The 20,734-nt window shown below is 36.0% G+C and overlaps 1 protein-coding gene across 1 annotated transcript in view; it reads right to left on the reverse strand.

Moving 5' to 3' along the window:
- Positions 1-811: 811 nt before the first annotated feature.
- SEC63 (SEC63 homolog, protein translocation regulator) overlaps positions 812-20,734 on the reverse strand; it is a 66,609-nt gene continuing 46,686 nt past the window's right edge. Inside the window, exons 15-21 of the mRNA XM_054569792.1 lie at positions 20,622-20,681; positions 20,249-20,422; positions 16,870-17,028; positions 14,825-14,926; positions 11,448-11,546; positions 5,641-5,745; positions 812-1,892 (exon numbers count right to left, since the gene is read on the reverse strand). Coding sequence (XP_054425767.1) covers positions 1,749-1,892; positions 5,641-5,745; positions 11,448-11,546; positions 14,825-14,926; positions 16,870-17,028; positions 20,249-20,422; positions 20,622-20,681 — 843 coding nt within the window. The 3' untranslated portion in view covers positions 812-1,748. The remainder of the gene's footprint in view (positions 1,893-5,640; positions 5,746-11,447; positions 11,547-14,824; positions 14,927-16,869; positions 17,029-20,248; positions 20,423-20,621; positions 20,682-20,734) is intronic.

A 20,734-nucleotide genomic window follows, 5' to 3' on the forward strand; every position in this document is an offset into this window, starting at 1 on the left:
GGCAAGACAACCAGGTCACCTGCATGCTATAGGATTTTGTTTGTTCACCTGCCTTGCCTTCACACCACACATTTTCTCTAACCTCCCCTTTCACTTGATGCTACAGGCTGGCTCACCCCTTTCGCCCCTCAGATGACCAGCAGCTGCCTCCTCTGACACCGGAGCTTCCCAGTAAAGCCTGACTCAAAAATTAAACCCACTCCCTACTAGTAAAATGAAACAAACCTGCAGTCTCCTGCCTTTAAAAAGAAAAACAGGCAACTGAAATTTCAATGAAAAAACTACTTTAACTATATTATAGGAAATACTACATCCTCAATTTAGAACCAAAAAAACCATTCGTGTTCCTGGTAATTTTCAAATTTTATTTCCAACTGCTGTAGTAACAAAATACACTGTAGTGTTGCAGTGATAATTCTGCATGGAAAGTGGCAACCTTTTAAATAAACAAGGCCACAAATTAGTATTCCAATAGCATTTTGGCTTATGAGAATTTTGATAGGAGAGGATTATTACAATCAGTTCTATAATATTACGGACTTATGCTTCCTCTATACCTTGTCATAGAAATACTCATCTTACCTCAATGACTCATCACAGAGACGTTTCTACTCTTTATAAGCGCTCTCCATCTGGGATGCACTGTATGAGGGGGAATCCCTCCCACGCATGGGTCTTTCTTTAGTATATAGAAATAGCAGCCACTTCAGCAGTAATGTACAATAATATTAAATTTTTAGTTAAAAAATAAAAGAATTATCCTATTATATCCTTTCTCTGGGAGTAAAAAGACACACACAATTACAAACATAAAAGGAGTCAAACTTCTATTTTATTGAGAGGAGTCCAAAATGAATACAAAAAATGTCTCCTTTGCATGTTATATATTTTTTACCTTAAAAGGCTTTTGATAGTCAGGTAGATTAAAAGCTAAGAATGTGTTTCAGCTTTTATAGTGAACCTTTTAAAAAAGGTTTAATAACATAAGTCACCAACATCAGAGAACATATGGTCCCACAATCATTTTTAGATCTACAGCTTATAAAAAGAATTAGATCCTGCATTGATCTGTTCAAATAGAGGCTTAAAAATGTTTTACACCATTAAAAGCCATTTTTATAATCTGTCCGATTAACTCTGGGAAATTAAGGAAACTCCCAAAATGTAGCCCTCTATATTATGTGGAATGTGAGAGAATGCCAACTTATGACCATGATAGGTAAAAACAAAAGGTTTAAAGCTATAAATGGAGCTGTTATAAATAATCTTATATCACTGTAAAATGTCAATAAATGAGTGATAGAGCTTACCAAGATTAAAACGAGCAGATGTTACTTAAAACATACCTGCAACATTTATCATACTTCAATGTTTGCTAAAACTAAAGCTGAACAAATAAGTTGCTCATTTATAGGTTGTTTTCTCATGTACTTTTTCTTTTACTGGGACCGTAAGTTGATCAGATAATATATAGCCCACACTTTTGGACAGTTATACAAGGGTTTATTATCATTTGCAGATGAAATAAATGCGCCGTCGATACCTGAAAGGCTTTAACCAACCTTACACATTTTTCAGACTGCACCAAGGCACCAGCACTGCCTAAGTTATATTATGCACCCATTTCTAGGAAAGAACTAACACCTCCCTCAACATCAGTTCCGCACTGTTTCTGGTTTATTATACATTTCCAAAACAGCAAAAATTTGCAAGTATGTGCAAATATTATGGTCCATTTGTAGTCCGGCTTAGTCATCATCTTCCTCCTCTTCTTCCTCTTCCTCAAAGCTATCTTCAAAGCCCTCGCTGTCCTCCTGGTCTTCATCCCCCTCTATTGCCGTATCCCACTGGGGGTGATTTTCTGGCACAGGCTTAGCCTCATGAACTTCCAGCTATAAAGGAGTAAATGTAGGTATCAGAAATTTGGGGATATATATTTGAAGAAGTATCTGATAAAGTTTTTTTTTTTGACCAAAGCAATTATAAAGAAACAGATTTTATAGTTGTAACTCTAAATTTGAAACATTCATTTAGAATAGATATCCACCCCAGAAATAAAAAGGTAACTCTACTAATATGTAAATATAGTTAATTTTCTAACTGGTATTTGATTTTATAGAACCTGTACTATTTATTCTGTGGCATTAAAGATTAATAATTGAGATACTGGAGCAAGAACCATGAATGATGTCTTAATAAGTCTTCTGCTGAGGGAAGGAAACCTCGTATGTGACTTTCAAAGAGGTACTGTGTAGCCGCCAGACTCATGAAGTAAAATTCTACAGCCAAGGGAAAGAGGTATGGTGCTCTTGTGGGAAAAGAGACACGCCTGTACTGGCTCCCTTGACTCTGGGACTGCATACAGAGCAAAGTAACACTGCAGTGCAGTCCTCCTAAGCCAATGGAGTATTACTTCACTTCAGGTTCTTCTAAAAGGTAAACATTAATGGAGTGTGGTTCAAGTGATATTTACACGAAGTATGTACTCTAAAATGCTAAAGAATAAATTAGTTTAAAAAATTAATAAACAATATTTTTATAAACAAATAATAAACAGAAAGGGAAATTAAGAAAACAATTCCATTTACAGTTGTATCAGAAAAAATATATACCTGGGAATAAATTTAACCAGAAAAATTATAAGATACTGAAAAAAGAAACTGAAGATAAACATAAGTGGAAGCATATACCACGCTCAAGGATAGGAAGACTTAACATCATTAAACATCCATACTACCCAAAGCAATCTATAAACTCAGTGCAATTCCTATCAAGATGCCAATAACATATTTCACAGAACTAGAAAAAATATTCCAAAAATTTATATGGGACTACAAAAGACCCCAAATAGTCACAGCAATCTTGAGAAAGAAGAACAAAGTTGAAAGACTCACACTACATGATATCAAACTACATTGCAAGGCCATAGTAATCAAAACAGCACAGTACTGGCATAAAAACAGACACATAGATCAATGGAACAGAACAGAGAGCCCAGAAATAAACCCATGCCTTTACGGTCAATTAATATTCAACAAAGAAAGTAAGGCTATACAATGAAGTAGACAGTCTATTCAATAAAGGGTGTTCGGAAAATAGATACATGCAAAAAAAGAAACTGGACCACTAACTTACACCATACACAAGAATAAACTAAAAACAGATTAAAAACTTAAGTGGTAGCTGGAAACCATAAAAATCCTAGAAGAAAACATAGGCAATAAAATCTCAGACATTTCTCATACCAATGTTTTCTTCCAAGTATCCCCTCGGACAAGGGAAACAAAAGAAAACATAAACGGGACTACTTTAAACAAAAGAGTTTTTGCACAGCAAAGGAAACCATCAATGAAATGAAAAGACAATCCACTGAATAGAAGAACATATCCACCAATGATACATCTGATACGAGGTTAACATCCAAAATTTGTTAAAAAAGAAAAAAACTTTAAAAACTCAACAGCAAAAAAAGAAACAATCCAATTTAAAAATGGGCGAAGGACCTGAATAGACACTTCTCCAAATAGGACATATAGATGGCCAATAAACATGTAAAGATGCTCACCATCACTGAATATCAGAGAAACGCAAATTAAAATCACAATGAGATATCACTTCACACCTGTCAGAGTCAACAAGTGTTGGTGAGGATGTGGAGAAAAGGGAACCCTCATGCACTGCTGGTAGGAATGCAGACTGGTGCAGCCACTGTGAAAAGTCTGGAATTACCTCAAAAAATTAAAAAAGGAACTGCCTTATGACCCAGGGATTCCACTTCTGAGACTATATCTAAAGACACACAACACATTAATTGGAAAGAATATATGCACCCCTATGTTTACTGCAGTGCTATTTTCAACAGCCAAGATTTGGAAGCAGCCCAAGTGTCCATCAGTAGATGAGTGGATTAAAAAGCTGTGGTACATTCACACAACGGAATACTACTCAGCTGGGAAAAAAAGAAAAAAGGAAATCTTACTCTTTTCTACAGCATGGATGGACCTGGAGGGCACTGTACTGAGTGAAATAAGCCAGACAGAGAAAGACAAATACCATATGATATCACTTATGTGGAGTCTAATGAAAATAAACTAACAAACAAAACAGAAACAGACTCACAGACGGAGAAAAGAATGACAGCTGTCAAAGGGTAGGAAGGCTGTGGCGCTGAGTGAAACAGGTGAAGTGATTAAGGAAAATTAAAAAATAAAAAAAACAACTCATAGACACAACAGTATGGTGATTACCAAAGGGAAAGGGAGGTAGGTAGAGGTTAAAGAGGGTATATGGGGCGAATAAATTGTGATGGAAGAAGACTTGAGGTGGTGAACACAATACAACATACAGATGATGTATTATAGAACTGTACATCTGAAACCTATAAAATTTTATTAACCAATGTCACTCCAATAGATTCAGTAAAAATAAATTTAAAAAATAAAAGAGGGAAAACAATTATTATGGTAAGTATGGCATTACATGTACTGACACTCAGGCTCTTGGTCATGCATTCATTTAGTTTATGTTTATGTGAGTCATGCTGTGCAGTGTACTGAATAGGGACAGTCTCCAAGGGAAAGGGCTTGATAAGTAGGCAGTGGGAGTGATGGGAGGAGACCTGTGAGGGACCATCAAGTTACCAGAAGCCTAGCCAGCAGCCGAAAGTGAGAAGCAACCCTCGACCTCAAGCATTGCTGGAAACAAGTGTTGATAAGGAAACTTCTGGCCACGGGGTCCTTTAAAGAGTAGCTTTTAGCCCTGGCTGGTGTGGCTCAGCAGACTGAGTGCTGGCCTGTAAACCAAAGGGTCGCCAATTCGATTCCGTCAGGGCACGTGCCTGGGTTGCAGGCCAGGTTTCCAGTAGGGAGCACGTGAGAGGCAACCACACATTGATGATTCTCTCCCTCTCTTTCCCACTCTAATAATAAATAAAATCTTAAAAAAAAAGAGAGAGAGTAGCTTTTACCCTTCTGTTTATTCTAAACAACCGTTGTCACTTAGAAGTGCCTACTATGAGCTCTTCGTCTCTGTGCTAAATGCTTTCCATACTTTATTTTGACAATGGTGATCTTTGAGCAGTACCAGCTGAGAAATTTACCCACTCTTTTGTGTTCTGGGAAACAGCTCAGTGTAAATGATCACCTGTCCTCTCAAATGCCAAGGTACGGCTTGTCTCCATCTTTCCTCATGACTCCCATAAAACTTGAGGATGACACCCGTTTATTCAGACCCTCTTTCGTTTGATAGAAAGGAATCTTTTCCCTATTACAATAACCTAAATAAAATCATCTCCTTAAAAAAATTAGTAAACACTCCAACAGAATCTGTGCGAAAACATATGTAAAGAAAACAGAACCCCTGAACAGTTACAATATATTACATCATATTAAAACATATCACTTAAGTAATTTATAGTCAACGTTCTAAATCATTATAGTAATTTATATTTAAGGTCCTAAATTGTTAACATTCCTTTATCTCAACAACTTCAGTTTATTATTGAAAGGTAGTCCATCAAATATATCATACACAAACTTTTTCCCTCTATTACCCTACATTTAAAAACTAGACATGCTTCCCTAATATATTAAGCATTATTCAAATAGACAACCATATTTAATGAAAAGTCACTATTCTTACCTTCAAAGGTTTTATCTGATCCAAACCCATATAGGAGTCTGATCTCAAAAACACTGTATACTGGTAATTTCCAGGTTTGCCTGGTGCAGGAAACTTCAGTTCTACCTAGAAGATAAAAAATCAGCCCTTAAACTTTGTATCTTGAGGAGTGGGAAAAACAATAGTCACTGCCAAAATTCCTTCACCAGAGTATTTAATAGCTAGGTGTTTGTTTACTCAGATGACACAAGACATCCTAACAAATGTTACAAAAGTTCTAACAACAACAAATATATATGACATTTATGTTAAATATTATATATAGTATACAAAAGGAAAACAATGAGGCAGAATTGATAAGGGTAATTTGTCTCTCCACAATTTAAGAAGCATATTTAAAGCGACAAAGTTCTATGTTGACCATCACCTAGACAACTAGAAGAAATAAAGTTAGGGTATAAAATAAAATAATGAAATACTGGAATTTATCATAAACTAGACTTCACCAGAAAGGTAATAATTCTTGTCAAACTTTCTGACTTCTAAGATAAATGCTGTGAGATCACAGAAAATACAGACTACTGGTCTCAGCTCCTGGTTCCCAGCACAGAGGGCCTCAAACCCCTATACCTTCCTAGGCAGTAAGCACTCAGCTCTCTGACCCAGGTTTGCAAATGCCTTGGAATTTCCTGGATGACAGAATGTTTTGTTCTAATGCCATGACCCCTGGTGGGCTCCTAGACAAGAACTGTTCACCCGGAAGACCAAGCATGATTAGAGAAGCTTGAAACTTTCAGTCCCACCTCCCATTCTCCAGGGAGGGGCCGGAAATTCAGTTAATCGTCAATCACACCTACATAATGAAGCCTCCGTAAAAAATTCCCAAAGCAAGGGGTTATGGGGAGCTTCTGAGTTGATCAACATGGGATAGTGCTGGGAGAACGGTACGCTCGGAAGGAGCGTGAAAGCTCTGTGCCCCTTCCCACATACGTCGCCCTATATTATCTCTTGCATATGAATGTTCATTTATATCCTTGATCGTATTTTGTAATAAACTAATTCTTGTGTTTCCCTGAGTTCTGTAAGCCATGCTGGCAAATTACTGAACCCAAGGAGACAGTCATGGGAACCCTGATTTTAAACTGTTTGGTCAGAGGTATAGGTGACAAGCTGGGACTTGTATTTGGTGTCTGAAGTCGGGGAGCGGGGGACAGCGGCCTTGTGGGACTGAAACCTTAACCTGTGGCATCTCACACTATCCAGGTAGACAATGTCAGCATTTAATTAATGCTGACTGTAGGACACTTAGCTGGTGTGACTAGAATTGCTTGGTGTGGCAGGGAAAGCCCACACATTGGTGTCATAAGTGTTGTGAGGTTGCTGGTAATTTAAGAGTAAAGAAAAACACAAGTTGTTTTACCTTTACATATGCCCAATGCCTTAAAAGGTCAAGAAAGTCTTTTATTTCCTATCAAATCATAAACTTCAAATACAGAGTTATAAGGTCTTAGAAGTTTCCATTCTACTCGGACAAAGGAAGAATACATTTTTAAGACGGCATTTGGAATTTCTGGTGACCTGCCTCTGATCTCCAAAATCATTATTTTGTAAGCAAAATTATATGAGGTCTGTCCAGAAAGTATCCAGCCATGTGTTACAAGAAAGAGACATTTATTGACGAAGATACAACAATGTACATAAGACAATGACACCTCAGTCCCCTTCAAAATAGGTACCTTGGGACCTCACACAGTTCTCCCAGAGTTTCTTCCACTATTCAAAACACTCTTGCAAAATAGCCATCTTGGAACAGCCATCAGCTGCTCCATAAATACCTTCCTGAATCTCATCAAAGGTCTGAATCTCTTCCCTTTCGAAGGTCATTTTAGTTTCAGCAAAAGCTACAAGTCACAGGGTGCTTCTAATATGGACTGCAGGGGGCGCTGAGTCACCTGGGTGATTTGATGTTTCACCAAAAAACTCAGAACGAGAGGTGAATCATGAGCAGGTGTTTGTTGTCGTGATTAAGCTGCCAATCACCAGATGCCCAGAGTTGCAGCCATTTTCGTCGTATTGTAGCTCTCAACGAACAAAGAACACTGAGGTAGCCCTCCTTATTAATTATTTGGCCTAGAGAAGCATACTTGTGATGGACAACAGCTTCCCAATCAAAAAACACAGTTAACATGATCTTGATGTTGCTGCAACTTTGCTGTGCCTTCTTCAGGTGTGGAGAACCAGGAGACTTCCATTGGGACAACTGGGCCTCCGTTTCTGGATCCTAGCCACAGACCCACCATTCATCTCCAGCTATGAGCTTCTTGAGGAAATCTGGTTCATTGGTAGCAGTTTGAATGAAGTCATTAGTAATTGCAGCACAATGTTCCTTCTGCTCTGGTACCAGAAACTGCAGAATGAATTTTGCCATGATACGTTTCATGCCAAGATCCTGCATCAAAATCTCAGGCACAGTTTTTGGAATCCCTAGATCAGCTTCTAGTTCTCTGTCAGTTGCCACTGTTTGTTGATTGCAGCCAACACATGTTCAACATTCTCAGGTGGTCTGCTTGTTGGAGACCTTCCAGAACGTGGATCACATTCAAAAGATTCTTGATCATCTTTGAAGCATGTGTGCCACACTTTTTATTTGTGCTGCACTCATTGCACTGTCCCCAAAAGCCTTCCGAATCATCTGAATGGTTTCTGCAGAGGAACATTCAAGCTTAACGCAAAATTTGATGCAGATTCATTGGTCTACTCACTGAGTCATTTTAAGTGTAATGGCCACACAGTACACATGCTCACTCAATGGCATCTACCAGCCCCACTGACTAGTAGAGTGAAGTCATCATTGTTCAGATGTGAGCATTCCAGTGCACTCTCCTGGGCTGCCAAGTTTCATCCATGTCATGGAAAGCATTCTTGTTATATTAACAATGGCTGCACTTTTTCTGGACAGACCTCGGTATATTATAGCATGCCATTAAAACAAATTAGAAAAAAATCATGGGAGAATCTTTTTTTTTTTTTTAATTAACCTCACAGTTTGGCCTTTATAGCTACAACACAAAATCTAAAAATCAAAAAAGAAAAATTACTTAATCACTATTAAAAAAACCCAAATAAATATATGGAAAAACAAGTATTTATATTTTTGCTTGGTAAAAACAACCTCAATAGTGAAACTTTGGAGCAATATTTGCATTACATATAACGAAGGGCTGATTTCATAATATTAAAAAACTTCCCAAAACCAGTTAAAAGATCAATAATCCAATAAAAACAATGTTCACAAATACATACAGAAAGAAATACAATTCAAACACACTGAATTTCAATCTTCCATTTTATTCTTAAGAGAAATATAAATTAAAACTGCACTAATACAACTAGCGTAGTAAGAACTGATGCAGGCAAGAATCATCAATGTATGCTAAAATGCGCAGGCAAAAGACCGCTGAAGAACAGTACATTTATATAACACCCAAGTGCCCACAGGTTAGAAGAAAACAGTTTTTACAAGAGAGAAAAGTCTCAATTGAACAATCAACCATAGTATCACCAACATGGCGCAAACACATATACTGTGCCCCTGATGTGATGCACTTAGAATGTTATAGCACCAGGGTAGTATTTTTGCCAAAAATATTCAAGATGAATATAATCACAAGTAACTAATGAGACACATTCAACTTAAGGGATATTCTACAAAATACCTTTGCCCAGGCTCTTTAAAAATGTCAATGGCATGAAAAATAAAAAAGACCAAGGAAATGTTTTAAAGAGGAATGGCAACCAAATGCAATGTGTGATCCTTGACTGAATCCTGATTTAAAAACAAAAACTGTAACAGATGTTAGTGAAATATTTGACAAAATTTGAATAGACTGCATATTAGACAAATCATACCATATCAATGTTAAATTTCTTGAATATAATAATGTTGTTATGCTTATGTAGGAATAACCTTAATATTGGGAGCTACATGTTCAAGTATTGAGGGGTATAATGTCATGATGTCTACAAGTACCTAAAGTGAGTAAGAGGGAGGAAACACACACGTGTGTGTATTTTCTTTGTGTGTACACAATATAGAGTACTATAAAACATACATGGGAAAATAACAATTAGTCAATTTAGATGAGGGTCTATGGGGTTCATGATATTGTGTTTACAAAATTTTTAGGTTTTAAAATTTTCAAAATAAAAAATCAGAGAGGAAAAAAAATACCATTGAGATGTAATTTTTTACCTTTCTAATTAGCAATGACATTCAAAATGTCTGGCATACTTGAGAAGCAATGGGTGCACTTAAACATTCATTCTCCTAATAGAGAAATAAGTATCTAGCAGTATCTATCCAAACCAAAAATGTATAGAGCCTGTGATTCATGAATTTTTACCTCTATGAATTCATCTTACAGAAATGTTTGCACATGTACAAAATGACATATGAGGATTATTTACTGCTGCAAAAGACAAGAAACCGGTAAAATTAAATATTCCATTAAATAGCAGGGTACCAAATAAATAAAAACCCACAGAGAAAGAGTATCACATAGCTATAAAAACAGATGAGGAAGCTTTTTCTGTATCAACATGGAACAAATTCCACGTTATATCTCTAAGAGAAAATGGTAAGGTGAACAAGATGGTGTATGATACGTTTTGTGTAAAACTGGGGAAAATACACATGTATTTGCTTATAACGTCACACAAAGAATAAAAATTTGATAACAGTGATGGTCTCCAGGAAGGGAAATGGGAGAGACACAGAGATGCATGATGTTTCAATGTGTATACTTTTGTATATCTTCTGAAATTCTAACTAGGTGAATGCATTATCTATTCAAAAATAGGTAAAATTTACATTTTAAAAAATTGTCCAGTCAAAGAAATACCCTTAAGTTGGCTCTACTTCTAACTGTCAAATAATCAATCTATTTCATTCATTTATATTGACTATAAAGGGGATAAAAAACTTTCTGGATTAAAAATCAGTATCAGCCTGGCTGGTGTGGCTCAGTGGGTTGAGCGCCAGTCTGGGAACGAAAAGGTTGCCGATTCAATTCCTGGTCAGGGCACTTGCCAGGGTAGCAGCCCCGGTCCCAAGTCGGGGGCATGCAAGAGGCAATGGACGATGTTTCCCTCGCACATGGATGTTTCTCTCCCTCCCTTCCCCTCTCTCTAAAAAATAAATTAAAAGTCTTTAATGGAAAAAAAATCAGTACCATAAAACTCTCAAAATTCAAAAGCCTTGCTCTTGTCAACTAATCCAAGCAGACAGGACCTTTTTTCCTAGAAAAGTAACCTAAAAACCGAGAAGAAAAACAAGAAAACAGAAGAGTTCCCAAGGGTTAAAATATGTTCATCAGAATGGTAGAGTAGTGATGTCATTAACAGCGGACAATGCCACATAATAAAAAATTCCATCTTTATATAGCTAATCACTCATTCTTACATTTGTTTTTAGGAAGAAAGGTATATGTCTTAGCACAAATCCAATGAGAATAAGAATCACTTTTTTGTACAATTTAATTAAATTCTAGGGAGAAGGAAAGGCATATATTCTTAGACACTAACAATGAAAACCTCCAAAAATAAGTTGAGAAAAAGTTTTTAAAAGACCGATCAAATTGCCCACCTCTAGCAATTCAAACTTTATAAATTTCAAATGAGCTTCCCCAAGAGGCATCAGAGAACAAAATGTCTTAAAATGAAAGATGCCAAATATGATAAACTGTCTTCTAAAGAAGATTTTATGAAGCAGCAAGATGATGAGATGCTGTACATTTGTAAAAACTGAAACACTATTGTTGGATAATTACCTCTTCTGTATCTTTTAGTGTACACACATGATACGGCATAGATATTAATGTCTGTTCCTTCCTGTCTGCGATGTAAAGCCACCACCATTCTTGTTTTTCCTGCAAAAGAAAAAAAAAAAGGAGTATAAATAATCAGAAAGAACCAGAGAAACAGAGTTTTACCTTGTTTCATTTAAGAGGTATTATCTTTGTTTTATTCACTGTTGTACTGTACAAAACAAATGTATAATAAATATTAACAAATAAATTTTTCTTACCCATTTGTAGATTTGCTCTCCAAAAAAATTTTGTATGTAAGTTTGGGGTTTCAAATGGCCCCTTAAACCCTATTGATGGGTCTCAGTATTAAAAACCCCTGATTAACCTTAAATGACAAAAGATACTCTAAAAAAGAAAACAATATAAACTATTACAAGATCATCTAGCAAATAATCTTAGTAATCTTAGCTTGTAATAAGCAAAAGCCAGAAAGTAGGAGTGGAAGAGATTTGGGCAACCAAATGAGAAATCAATACATTACAACACATTACTCATAAGAGACCATCTTGAAATGTATTTATACCTTTTACTGCACACGATTTTACTGTTAATGAGTTCAGCATTTTTAGTTGTTCTTCAAAAGAAGATTAGTTACCGAAAAAGATCTGGGTAAAAAAAAAAAAAATGAAAAAGAAAGAAAAGAACTGCCACCAGAATGCATAGCAGGAACAGCAGCGAGAACCAACAGGAGACAGGAAATTAAAAAAGAAAAAAGAAAAAAGTCAGAGGACCAAGGATTCTGGAAACACCAAACTTCAATATGCTTGGTCAGTGATCATCACTATATTACAGCACATCAATAATTGCTTAGTCAGATGCTCGGAAAGATGTATTTCTAAAATGGCTTAAAAAATGTTTTGGGACCAAAAATAGACACTAGTATGTTCTAAATACTAATGTAGCCCAAATAATGCCAGGCTATTCTCAATTCTCAATGATCTAAAAGAATGTTTAAAAAAATAATTTTCTACTGAAAAGTTTCACGGAGAAAATGTGTTTTTAAGCCAAAATCACTTGCACTTTCTCCTTTTATCTTTCCAATAATGCTACACTAAATTCAACTACAGGCTCTTTTGTTTAAATGACTTATACAGCAAAGCAATACAACATAAATAGGCAGAATACATAAGTCACAAGTGTACATGATTACCCCAACTTCAGCCTAACCCAAGGGTTAGGACTACTACAACAGGTATACATATAGAAGTTTGTCTGTGTGTTTTGCAGACACAAAACATGGACTCAAAGTGGAATATTAATACCTGGGCTTTGTGGGTCATAGAGTTGCAACTACTCAACTCTACCATTGTAGCACGAAAAGAATGAGCGTGGCTGTGTTCCAATAAAACATTTAAAATAAAACTTCCTTCACAAGTACAGACAGGGAAGTAGATTTGTTGCAGGCTGCAGTTTGCCAATGACGTTTTTAAAGCCACACAGACCTGGATTATTTCACTTCTCTAACCACTGCTTTTCTTCTCTGTTAAATGATGAGTGCCTACCTCAGGCTGTGCAGTGAAGCGGAACTGAGATAATACGAGTTAAATATTTTAGAATGTCTAGCATATAGACTGTAATAAGTAAGTTATGATTATTAATGAAATGAGGTAAATGTCTGTTAAGTAGTTCTGACATTTCATTGTCAGAAATACCACCATCAGAACATGCATGTTACCTAAGAAGCACAGGGATACATTCAAGAATGTGCATTTCTCCCTGACCTCTCCACTTAGAGAGTGTCTCTCCCTCCTCTCTCCCAGGCTACTTGATTAAAATGAGACTCATTCAAAAATATTTATTATGAAACATGTGAGTATCAATCTATGGAATGGCACATGTGCCTAGACTCCTTAATGTACATGGTAGAAGTGGGAAAGATGTTTTACCATGAGTTATTTGCATTTAAAACAAAATTGTTTTTCTTTTGTGTGTGATCCTTAACCATTCTTAACATATTAAATATAATGAGTTTCAATAATATGTAAGGCAATTATTAACATAAATTTTTAGGTAGGTAGCGTGGTAGAGTAGTTGAGCAGGTACATGGGAAGGTAAACAGACGTTAGGAAAGTCCTAAAAAAATTTTATCTGATAAATGGTACTTTAAAATGTTTAATGTGCAGGTGCAGATTAAATTGAAAAAGGGGAACTTTTACTGCTAAAATGTCCCAAAATGAATATTTTGCCTGTTAACTAAGCATGGTCTAAAATGAAACTATTACAAGTATAAAAATTATGACACTTATAGAATCCCGTGGCACTTTTAAAAACCAATCACTGAGTGGAATTTATTCACTTGATTTCAGGAGCCTTGGTGTTGGCGGACTACCAGTGCAATGGGCAAAATGCCCTTAACAGATGGGCTGATGCTCAGGACACGCCAGAATATCAGCAGGCGCATTAAGATGGAATCCTGGGTTGCTGTCTCTCCAAGTCAAAACAACAGTCTGTGCAGAGCCACTCATTTATTATTAAGAAAGCCAAATTGCTTAGGAATTTGCTTTCAGCAGCCCCCAGCAACTCTGGATTGACATTCTAGAGCAGAAAGCAGATTTATACATGAAATCATCTGCCAAACATGAGTGGTGCGAACAGAAGGTTCTATAGCAAAGCTGTGAGGCAGCCTGTGGAACAGCTTCCCTGAACTGAGGCAACAGTTCTTGACCTCTAAGCCACAGACAGAATCAGCCACAGAAGTAAAATGTCAAGCCAATCCCAAATTCATTTCAAAGACAAACAAAGCCTATCAAGGAGATCAAAAGTTGAACAGGCCACAATCACAAAGTAAACAAGGAAAGGGAATAAACAGCACTCCAGTGATCTGTCCTGAGCTAGGGGCTCAGCCAAACTCAGCTCTTAATGAACTTAGCTGGTCCCATGATTCCCAAGGACATGGGCAATTACTGGAACCACAGCAAAGTCTAGTGGCTCCAGGTGGCCAGCACAGGGCCCTCAGCGAAAGTTCACGGGAAAAATTTAAGAACTTTTCATCCTATTTGAAACTTGATAGATGTGAAAGATTCACAATAGCCACATAGTCAGAGCCAAAATATACATTTGTATGATTAGCTGCCTGAACTGCTAATGAAAATCATCATAAAGCACAATCCTTAGTAATCTGGCACACAAAAAATGAAGCATAGAAAGCCACAAAAATTCTTTAAAAGTTAACAATCCTCTTTTTAAACATGTTCACTGAACATAATTCATATTGAAATATATCCTTCAAAAATGTGACCTTTGAGCCAGTACCCACCACAAACAGGTAAGTGGCAACTGAGAAATTCCTGAAGGAAAGTAAATGGAATAAGGAAAACAGTGGGCCGTGTATAACTCACCTCAGGAAAGTACAGACTATAAACAGGATGTGTTATCTTAGATTTGGTTTCCAGCAGGGCTCTCTCCTTTCGCTGTATACTTTGTTGTAATTCTTGCCACTCCTAGTAAAATAAAAATTAAATATTTGAAATCAAGCATGTTTTTTTATCATTTTAAGGAGTTTCTATCTTTTTCTAGCTATTATTCCTGAGAATGCTAACTACTGCTTAGGCTTACTCCCACAATCTGATCATTTACCTGGTCAAAACTTAGAATACTTTTTATAAATCAAATCTAACCCATTTAGCATGACTACAAAGACACTCATGATCTGACCTGGCCCAGGGCCTATCCCTCCAGTCCCCTGTCACTGCCTTCCTCCTAGCACTCTCCATTCTAGTCATTTCAAACTACTAGACATTTCTGAACTCACAAAACTATTTCACTCCTCCCAAACCCTTTTCAATTTTTGTTTTCCCCTTCCTCTTCCTGCTGAGTAATGTCAAATTCCTACGCATTATTCTTTCAGGAGCATCTAAAGCCTACAGTATGAGCCCCTAAGTTCCACACATTTCCCCCTACTCTCTCCTTTGTGCTATCACTGCATCTTACACTAAATATACATGATCTCTTTTGTACTACAATGTTTATTTATCTGTTTTGCCCACTACCCTACTGTCACTCAAGGGAAGAACTATTTCATACTTGTCATCTAATGCAGCATGCTTGCAACGTGACAGATAATGAATAATCATTTGTTATTTGTATAATTTTTTATTGATTGAATGAATGTAGTTTTGGTCATCTGAAGAAACTAATCTGTCAAAACCCTGAGAGTCACCTCCAGCACCTGAATCAAGTCAAAAAGGAATATGTCAACTCTTTCACAAAGCAAGGCTGTGGATAATGTCTTTGATAGGTTTTAATTTTCTGGCTATCAACTTAATTCCCAAAATACAAAAACAGTCAAAGGCCAGTAGCTGTAAAAACAACCATCCTTATTTTTTCCCCAAGGGCAGGAACATTATTTCCTTTACTTTTATCCTTTGCCCTTTACTCCTCACCCTCCAATTTAAAAAAGATTTTATTTATTTATTTTTAGAGAGAGGGGGAGGGAGAAAGACTGGGAGAGAAACATCAATGTATGGTTGCCTCTCGCACGCTCCCTACTGGGGACCTGGCCCACAACTCAGGCATGTGCCTTGACCGGGAATCGAACTGGTGACCCTTTAGTTTACAGGCTGGCATTCAGTCCATTCAGCCACACCAGCATGGGCTTTTCCCCCTTTTTTTGGTCTCTGTTTTTGCCTCAGAGATTATTCAGGGATCTCTTTTTCTCTCCTAAACCACCAGGGTTACTTTAGATCAATAGCCCAGTCAAAAAGAACACAGAAACATAAAGGAAACAGCATATCAGTTTGGAGTTCATCTCCAGGGAACTTCTTTCCTGAACCATTATTTGTCCACCAAATATTCTTTCTAGGGTCTTCCCACAATTCGTGTGCAACTTAATGCCATGCCATGAGATTTTGTTTTCTATTCTCTACCCTCACAAATTTTAAAAAATTGCTTAAAGATTTCTCTTTCCTTAATGTCTTATATACCTCTTGAAACAAGGTGGCATTCTAATAATGCTAGCTTTTCCCTTTACCAACCTCTTTAGAGTTCACAGTAATGTTTCTTTATCCTAAAAATCACACTGAATTTTTGAGACTCTTACAAGTAAACTGCTACCTATTTCATAACCCACTTTTCCTCATTCATACTTCCAGAAGCATCTCCAGCACTGGAAACTGCTTTGAAAGACCAAACTGACTTCACCTCAACCCAAGTCTTACTCCATTTAGCATCTTAAGCTTTAAGAAAATTAGGATTTCCAATCCTTATTCGAAACTATTTTTCTTTATTAATCCTGACCACTATTCCTCAAAAATAGTATTACAAAGCAATTCAGGATTACAAAATATACTGGAAGGAAACTGGCAAGCAAGCAAGCAAATAAACAATAAAAAAACCAAAACTCATCAGACATATAATTCCAATTATTTAAATCTATAAGCCTTACTGCCTCATCATCTTTGTTTTGCTTTTCATCTTGCTCTCTATCAGAGTCTCTGTCACTACCGTCCTCTTTTTCACTCTGGGAGTCTCTATTGGTTTCTTCTTCTTCAGAATCACTGCCTTTATCAGAAATTTCTTCTTCATCTTCCTTCACTGCAGCTTCCTAAATGGAAAAAGCAACAAAAAATGTTCTGAGTATCTCAATGGCTGTATCATTCTGAGTCCTTAATGGTAACTTAACTAGTTCAAATTACAATTTCACTATTCATATAGAATTTTAGAGAATTATAAACATTCTTATTTATAAATATGTGAAAGTCAGGCTGAAAGCTTTAACATTTGGCTTATCTATCTGTTGTTAGTTATGTTACTCATTCTTCATAGATTTTAAAATAAAGATACTTTATTCCCATTTGTCACATATACTACCACAATGGTTAAGATGGCTCAAGGAAAATAGGAAGTTTATAGAAAAGTACTGTTATGGGAGTTTAATATTATTGTCTATAACTGATAGAGTACAATGCAGTATGGAAAGTCAATATCCCAGACAAAATATTTACCAGTCCATTTCAAAAAGAAAGAAAAAGAACAGCAAATTAAACGCAAAGAAAGTGGAAATAAAACAGAGTGGAAATCAAAGAGAAAGCAGATACACAAAAGGGAAACACAAACAAAATCAAAAGTTGGTTCTTTGAAAAGATTAATAAAATTGATATATGCTATTAGGCAAGACTAATTCACCAGAGGGAAAAGAGATATAGAACACAAATTACCAGTATTAGGAATAAAAGAAACATATCTACAGATCCAAAGACATTAAAAATAAACGAGATTATGAACAGCTTTATGTCAATAAAGTTGACAACTCAAGAAGAAATGGACAAATTTCATGAAAATCCCTGATATAAGAAAGAAAGTAGGATATGTTGAGGACAACAACTCTCTAACTAAATCCTTTTTAAAAACTCTAAGCCCAGATGGCTTCTATAGATAATCCTTCCAAATAAAAATGAAACAAATCCAATCTTACACATAACTCTTCCAGGAAAATGAAAGACTGACCACTTCCTAACTTGTTTAAAGAGGCCAGCATAAATCCAATACAAAAGGAGGATGACAAACATTATTCTCTCATGAAAACAGATTTAGGAATCATAAAAAAAAGATCAAATCCAGATATATGTAAAAAAAAGATACTATGTTATGACAAATGAGATTTGTTCCAGTAATGCAATGATTGTGTGAAATTTAACACATTAATATAATACACCATATCAGCAAAAAGGAGAAATAGTATACAATGATCTCATCAGATGGAGAAAAAGCATTTAATAAAATTCAGTATCTGTTCATAAGAATTCTCAGCATGGACATAGAGGGGAACACTTCCTTAAACTGATAAAGAATATCTACAAAAACCCTAGAGCTAACATCATACTTCGTAGTGAAATAAAGTTTGCTTTCTCCCTGAAATCAGTAAGACATGGATAGTCACCACCTTCACTTCTAATCAACATTACACTGAAAGTTCTAGCCAGCATATTAAGACAGAAAGGAAGAAAGAGCAAAAAGATTAAAAAAAAAAAAAAGGCAAAACTGTCTTTATTCCCAGATGGCATCATTGTGTATGCAGACAATCTTTTTTAAAATATCTACAAATCGTTAGAATTATTATTAATTCATCAAGACTCCTTGATACAAGATCAATGTTTAGAAAGCAACTATATTTCTCTACATTAGCAATTAAATTGCAGAATGATTTTTTTTAATGTTAATTGAAGCAACAGCACCAGAAAGCATCAAATACATAGGAGTAAATCTAATGAAAGATGAGCCACAGCTCTGCCACTGGAAATTAGCAAACACTGCTGAGAAAAATTAAAGATCCAAATTAATAAAGATAAACCATGATTATGAATAAAAAAAACTCAGTATTGTTAACATGTGAATCCTCCCCATCCTGAACCAAAGATTCAACACAATACCAGTCTAAATCAGAGCAGCTTTTTTTTTTTTGGAGCGGGGTGGGGGGATTGTCGAGCTTTTCTAAAAATTTAGCTGGAAATGCAAATGACCTAAATAGTCAAAACAATTTGAGAAATGAAATAAGAGTTCAAGGACTTACACTAACATGGTTCAAGACTTAACATAAAGCTATCATAATTAATAAAGTGTGGTATTGGCACAAGAACAGACGAATAACCAATGAAATGGAGTGAAAATTCCAGGAACACACCTGCACATCCACTGTTATGGTCACTTGTTTTATAGCAAATCACCATTGCAATTCAAACAGAAAAGTATGATCTTTTCAGCAAATGGTGCTAGAATAAAGTGATCCATAACCCCTACCTCATACAACTCATAAAAATTAATTCAAGATGTAGCATAGTGCTAAATATAACAAGTAAAACAGTAATACTTATAAAAGAAAACAGAAAAATATCTCCATGTCCTTGGGAGGCAAAGATGTCTTAGACTGGACACAAAAAAACTAACTATAAAAGACTGATGAAATAGACTTCATTAAAATTAAGAACCACCAAATCTACCATGAAGAATGAAAAAGGACTCATACCCAGAATATAGAATATAGAAGGGAATCTTAAAAATCCCTAAGACGACAAACAACTTAGGAGAAAAAGAGAATATCCAAATGACCAGTAAACATATGAATAGGTGCTCAATATCATTAGTCATCAGGTAAATACAAGTAAAAATCACACAGAAATACACCACCAGATCTACCACAGTGGCTAAAATAAAAAAGACTGGTAAAACCGAATATTGGTGAGGGTGGGGAAAAACTGGATTCATAATTTGCTGGCAGGAGCATAAAATAGTACAACTTTGGAAAATGGGCTCTTTCAACAAGTTAAACTTACACCCAATTTTATGACCCAGCAATTCCACTGCTAGGTACATACCTAAGAAAAATGTCCACAAAATGAAATGCACAGGAATAAGCACAGCACCTTTATTCATAATAGGCAAAAACTAGAAACAACCCAAATGTTCATCAACCACAGAACAAATAGATAAATTGTGGTATAGCCATACAATGGAATACCACACGCTAACACACACGCAAGAATGAACTGCTGCTACACTCAATACAAATGAGTATCACAAACATGATGTTGAATCAAGGCAGCCAAACATAATTCCACTTAACGTGGAGTTTAAGAATAGGCAAAACAAATCTATGGTAATAATAGAATGGGGAGAGGGTAAGAAGAGGGTAAGGCTTTATGACTTGATCTGGGTATCATGAGTACTCACATATGTAAAGCTTCAAGAGCTATATGGTAAGATTTAAATATTTTAGTTAATGTTATACCCCAATAAAGATAATCATATAATAACAATAATAAACTTACGCTCCCAATGACTCCATTTGCTTGCTTTTGTTTCTGCTGCTTTGATTGTGATAAGGGCACAGCTACAGGTTTTTTTTTTACAGTTTTCTTTTTTTTTGATTTAGTGGTTTTCTTGGGTCCTTTACTCTTCTGTTGCCATCCTCCTTTTGTCCTGATCTTGTTAGGATCACCTTGCTATAAATCATAAACACATACACACTCACAAATTACAGCAACTGTTTCATTTGGGAGTCCTAGTAATTTTTAGATGGAAATGGCTAAACTAAATGAGTTTTCATAAACTGAATGATTCTCCCATAGCAATATAAATCAGTGAACTAAACAAAATATTTCTATCACTGAGAAAGACAGGTAAGAAAACTCAAGTTTTTACCACATCTTCTGTTGGCTGTTCCTCTGCAGCACAGATGGACTGCTCCTTTTCAAATACTTCCTAGAGGTAGTGAAAAGAAAAACATAAAGCCTGTCAACCTGTATTTACCTTTC

The sequence above is a fragment of the Pteronotus mesoamericanus genome, unplaced genomic scaffold (assembly GCF_021234165.1).
Source record: "Pteronotus mesoamericanus isolate MK-2021 breed Mesoamerican mustached bat unplaced genomic scaffold, CSHL_Meso_final contig_20, whole genome shotgun sequence".
Classification (NCBI taxonomy): Eukaryota; Metazoa; Chordata; class Mammalia; order Chiroptera; family Mormoopidae; genus Pteronotus; species Pteronotus mesoamericanus.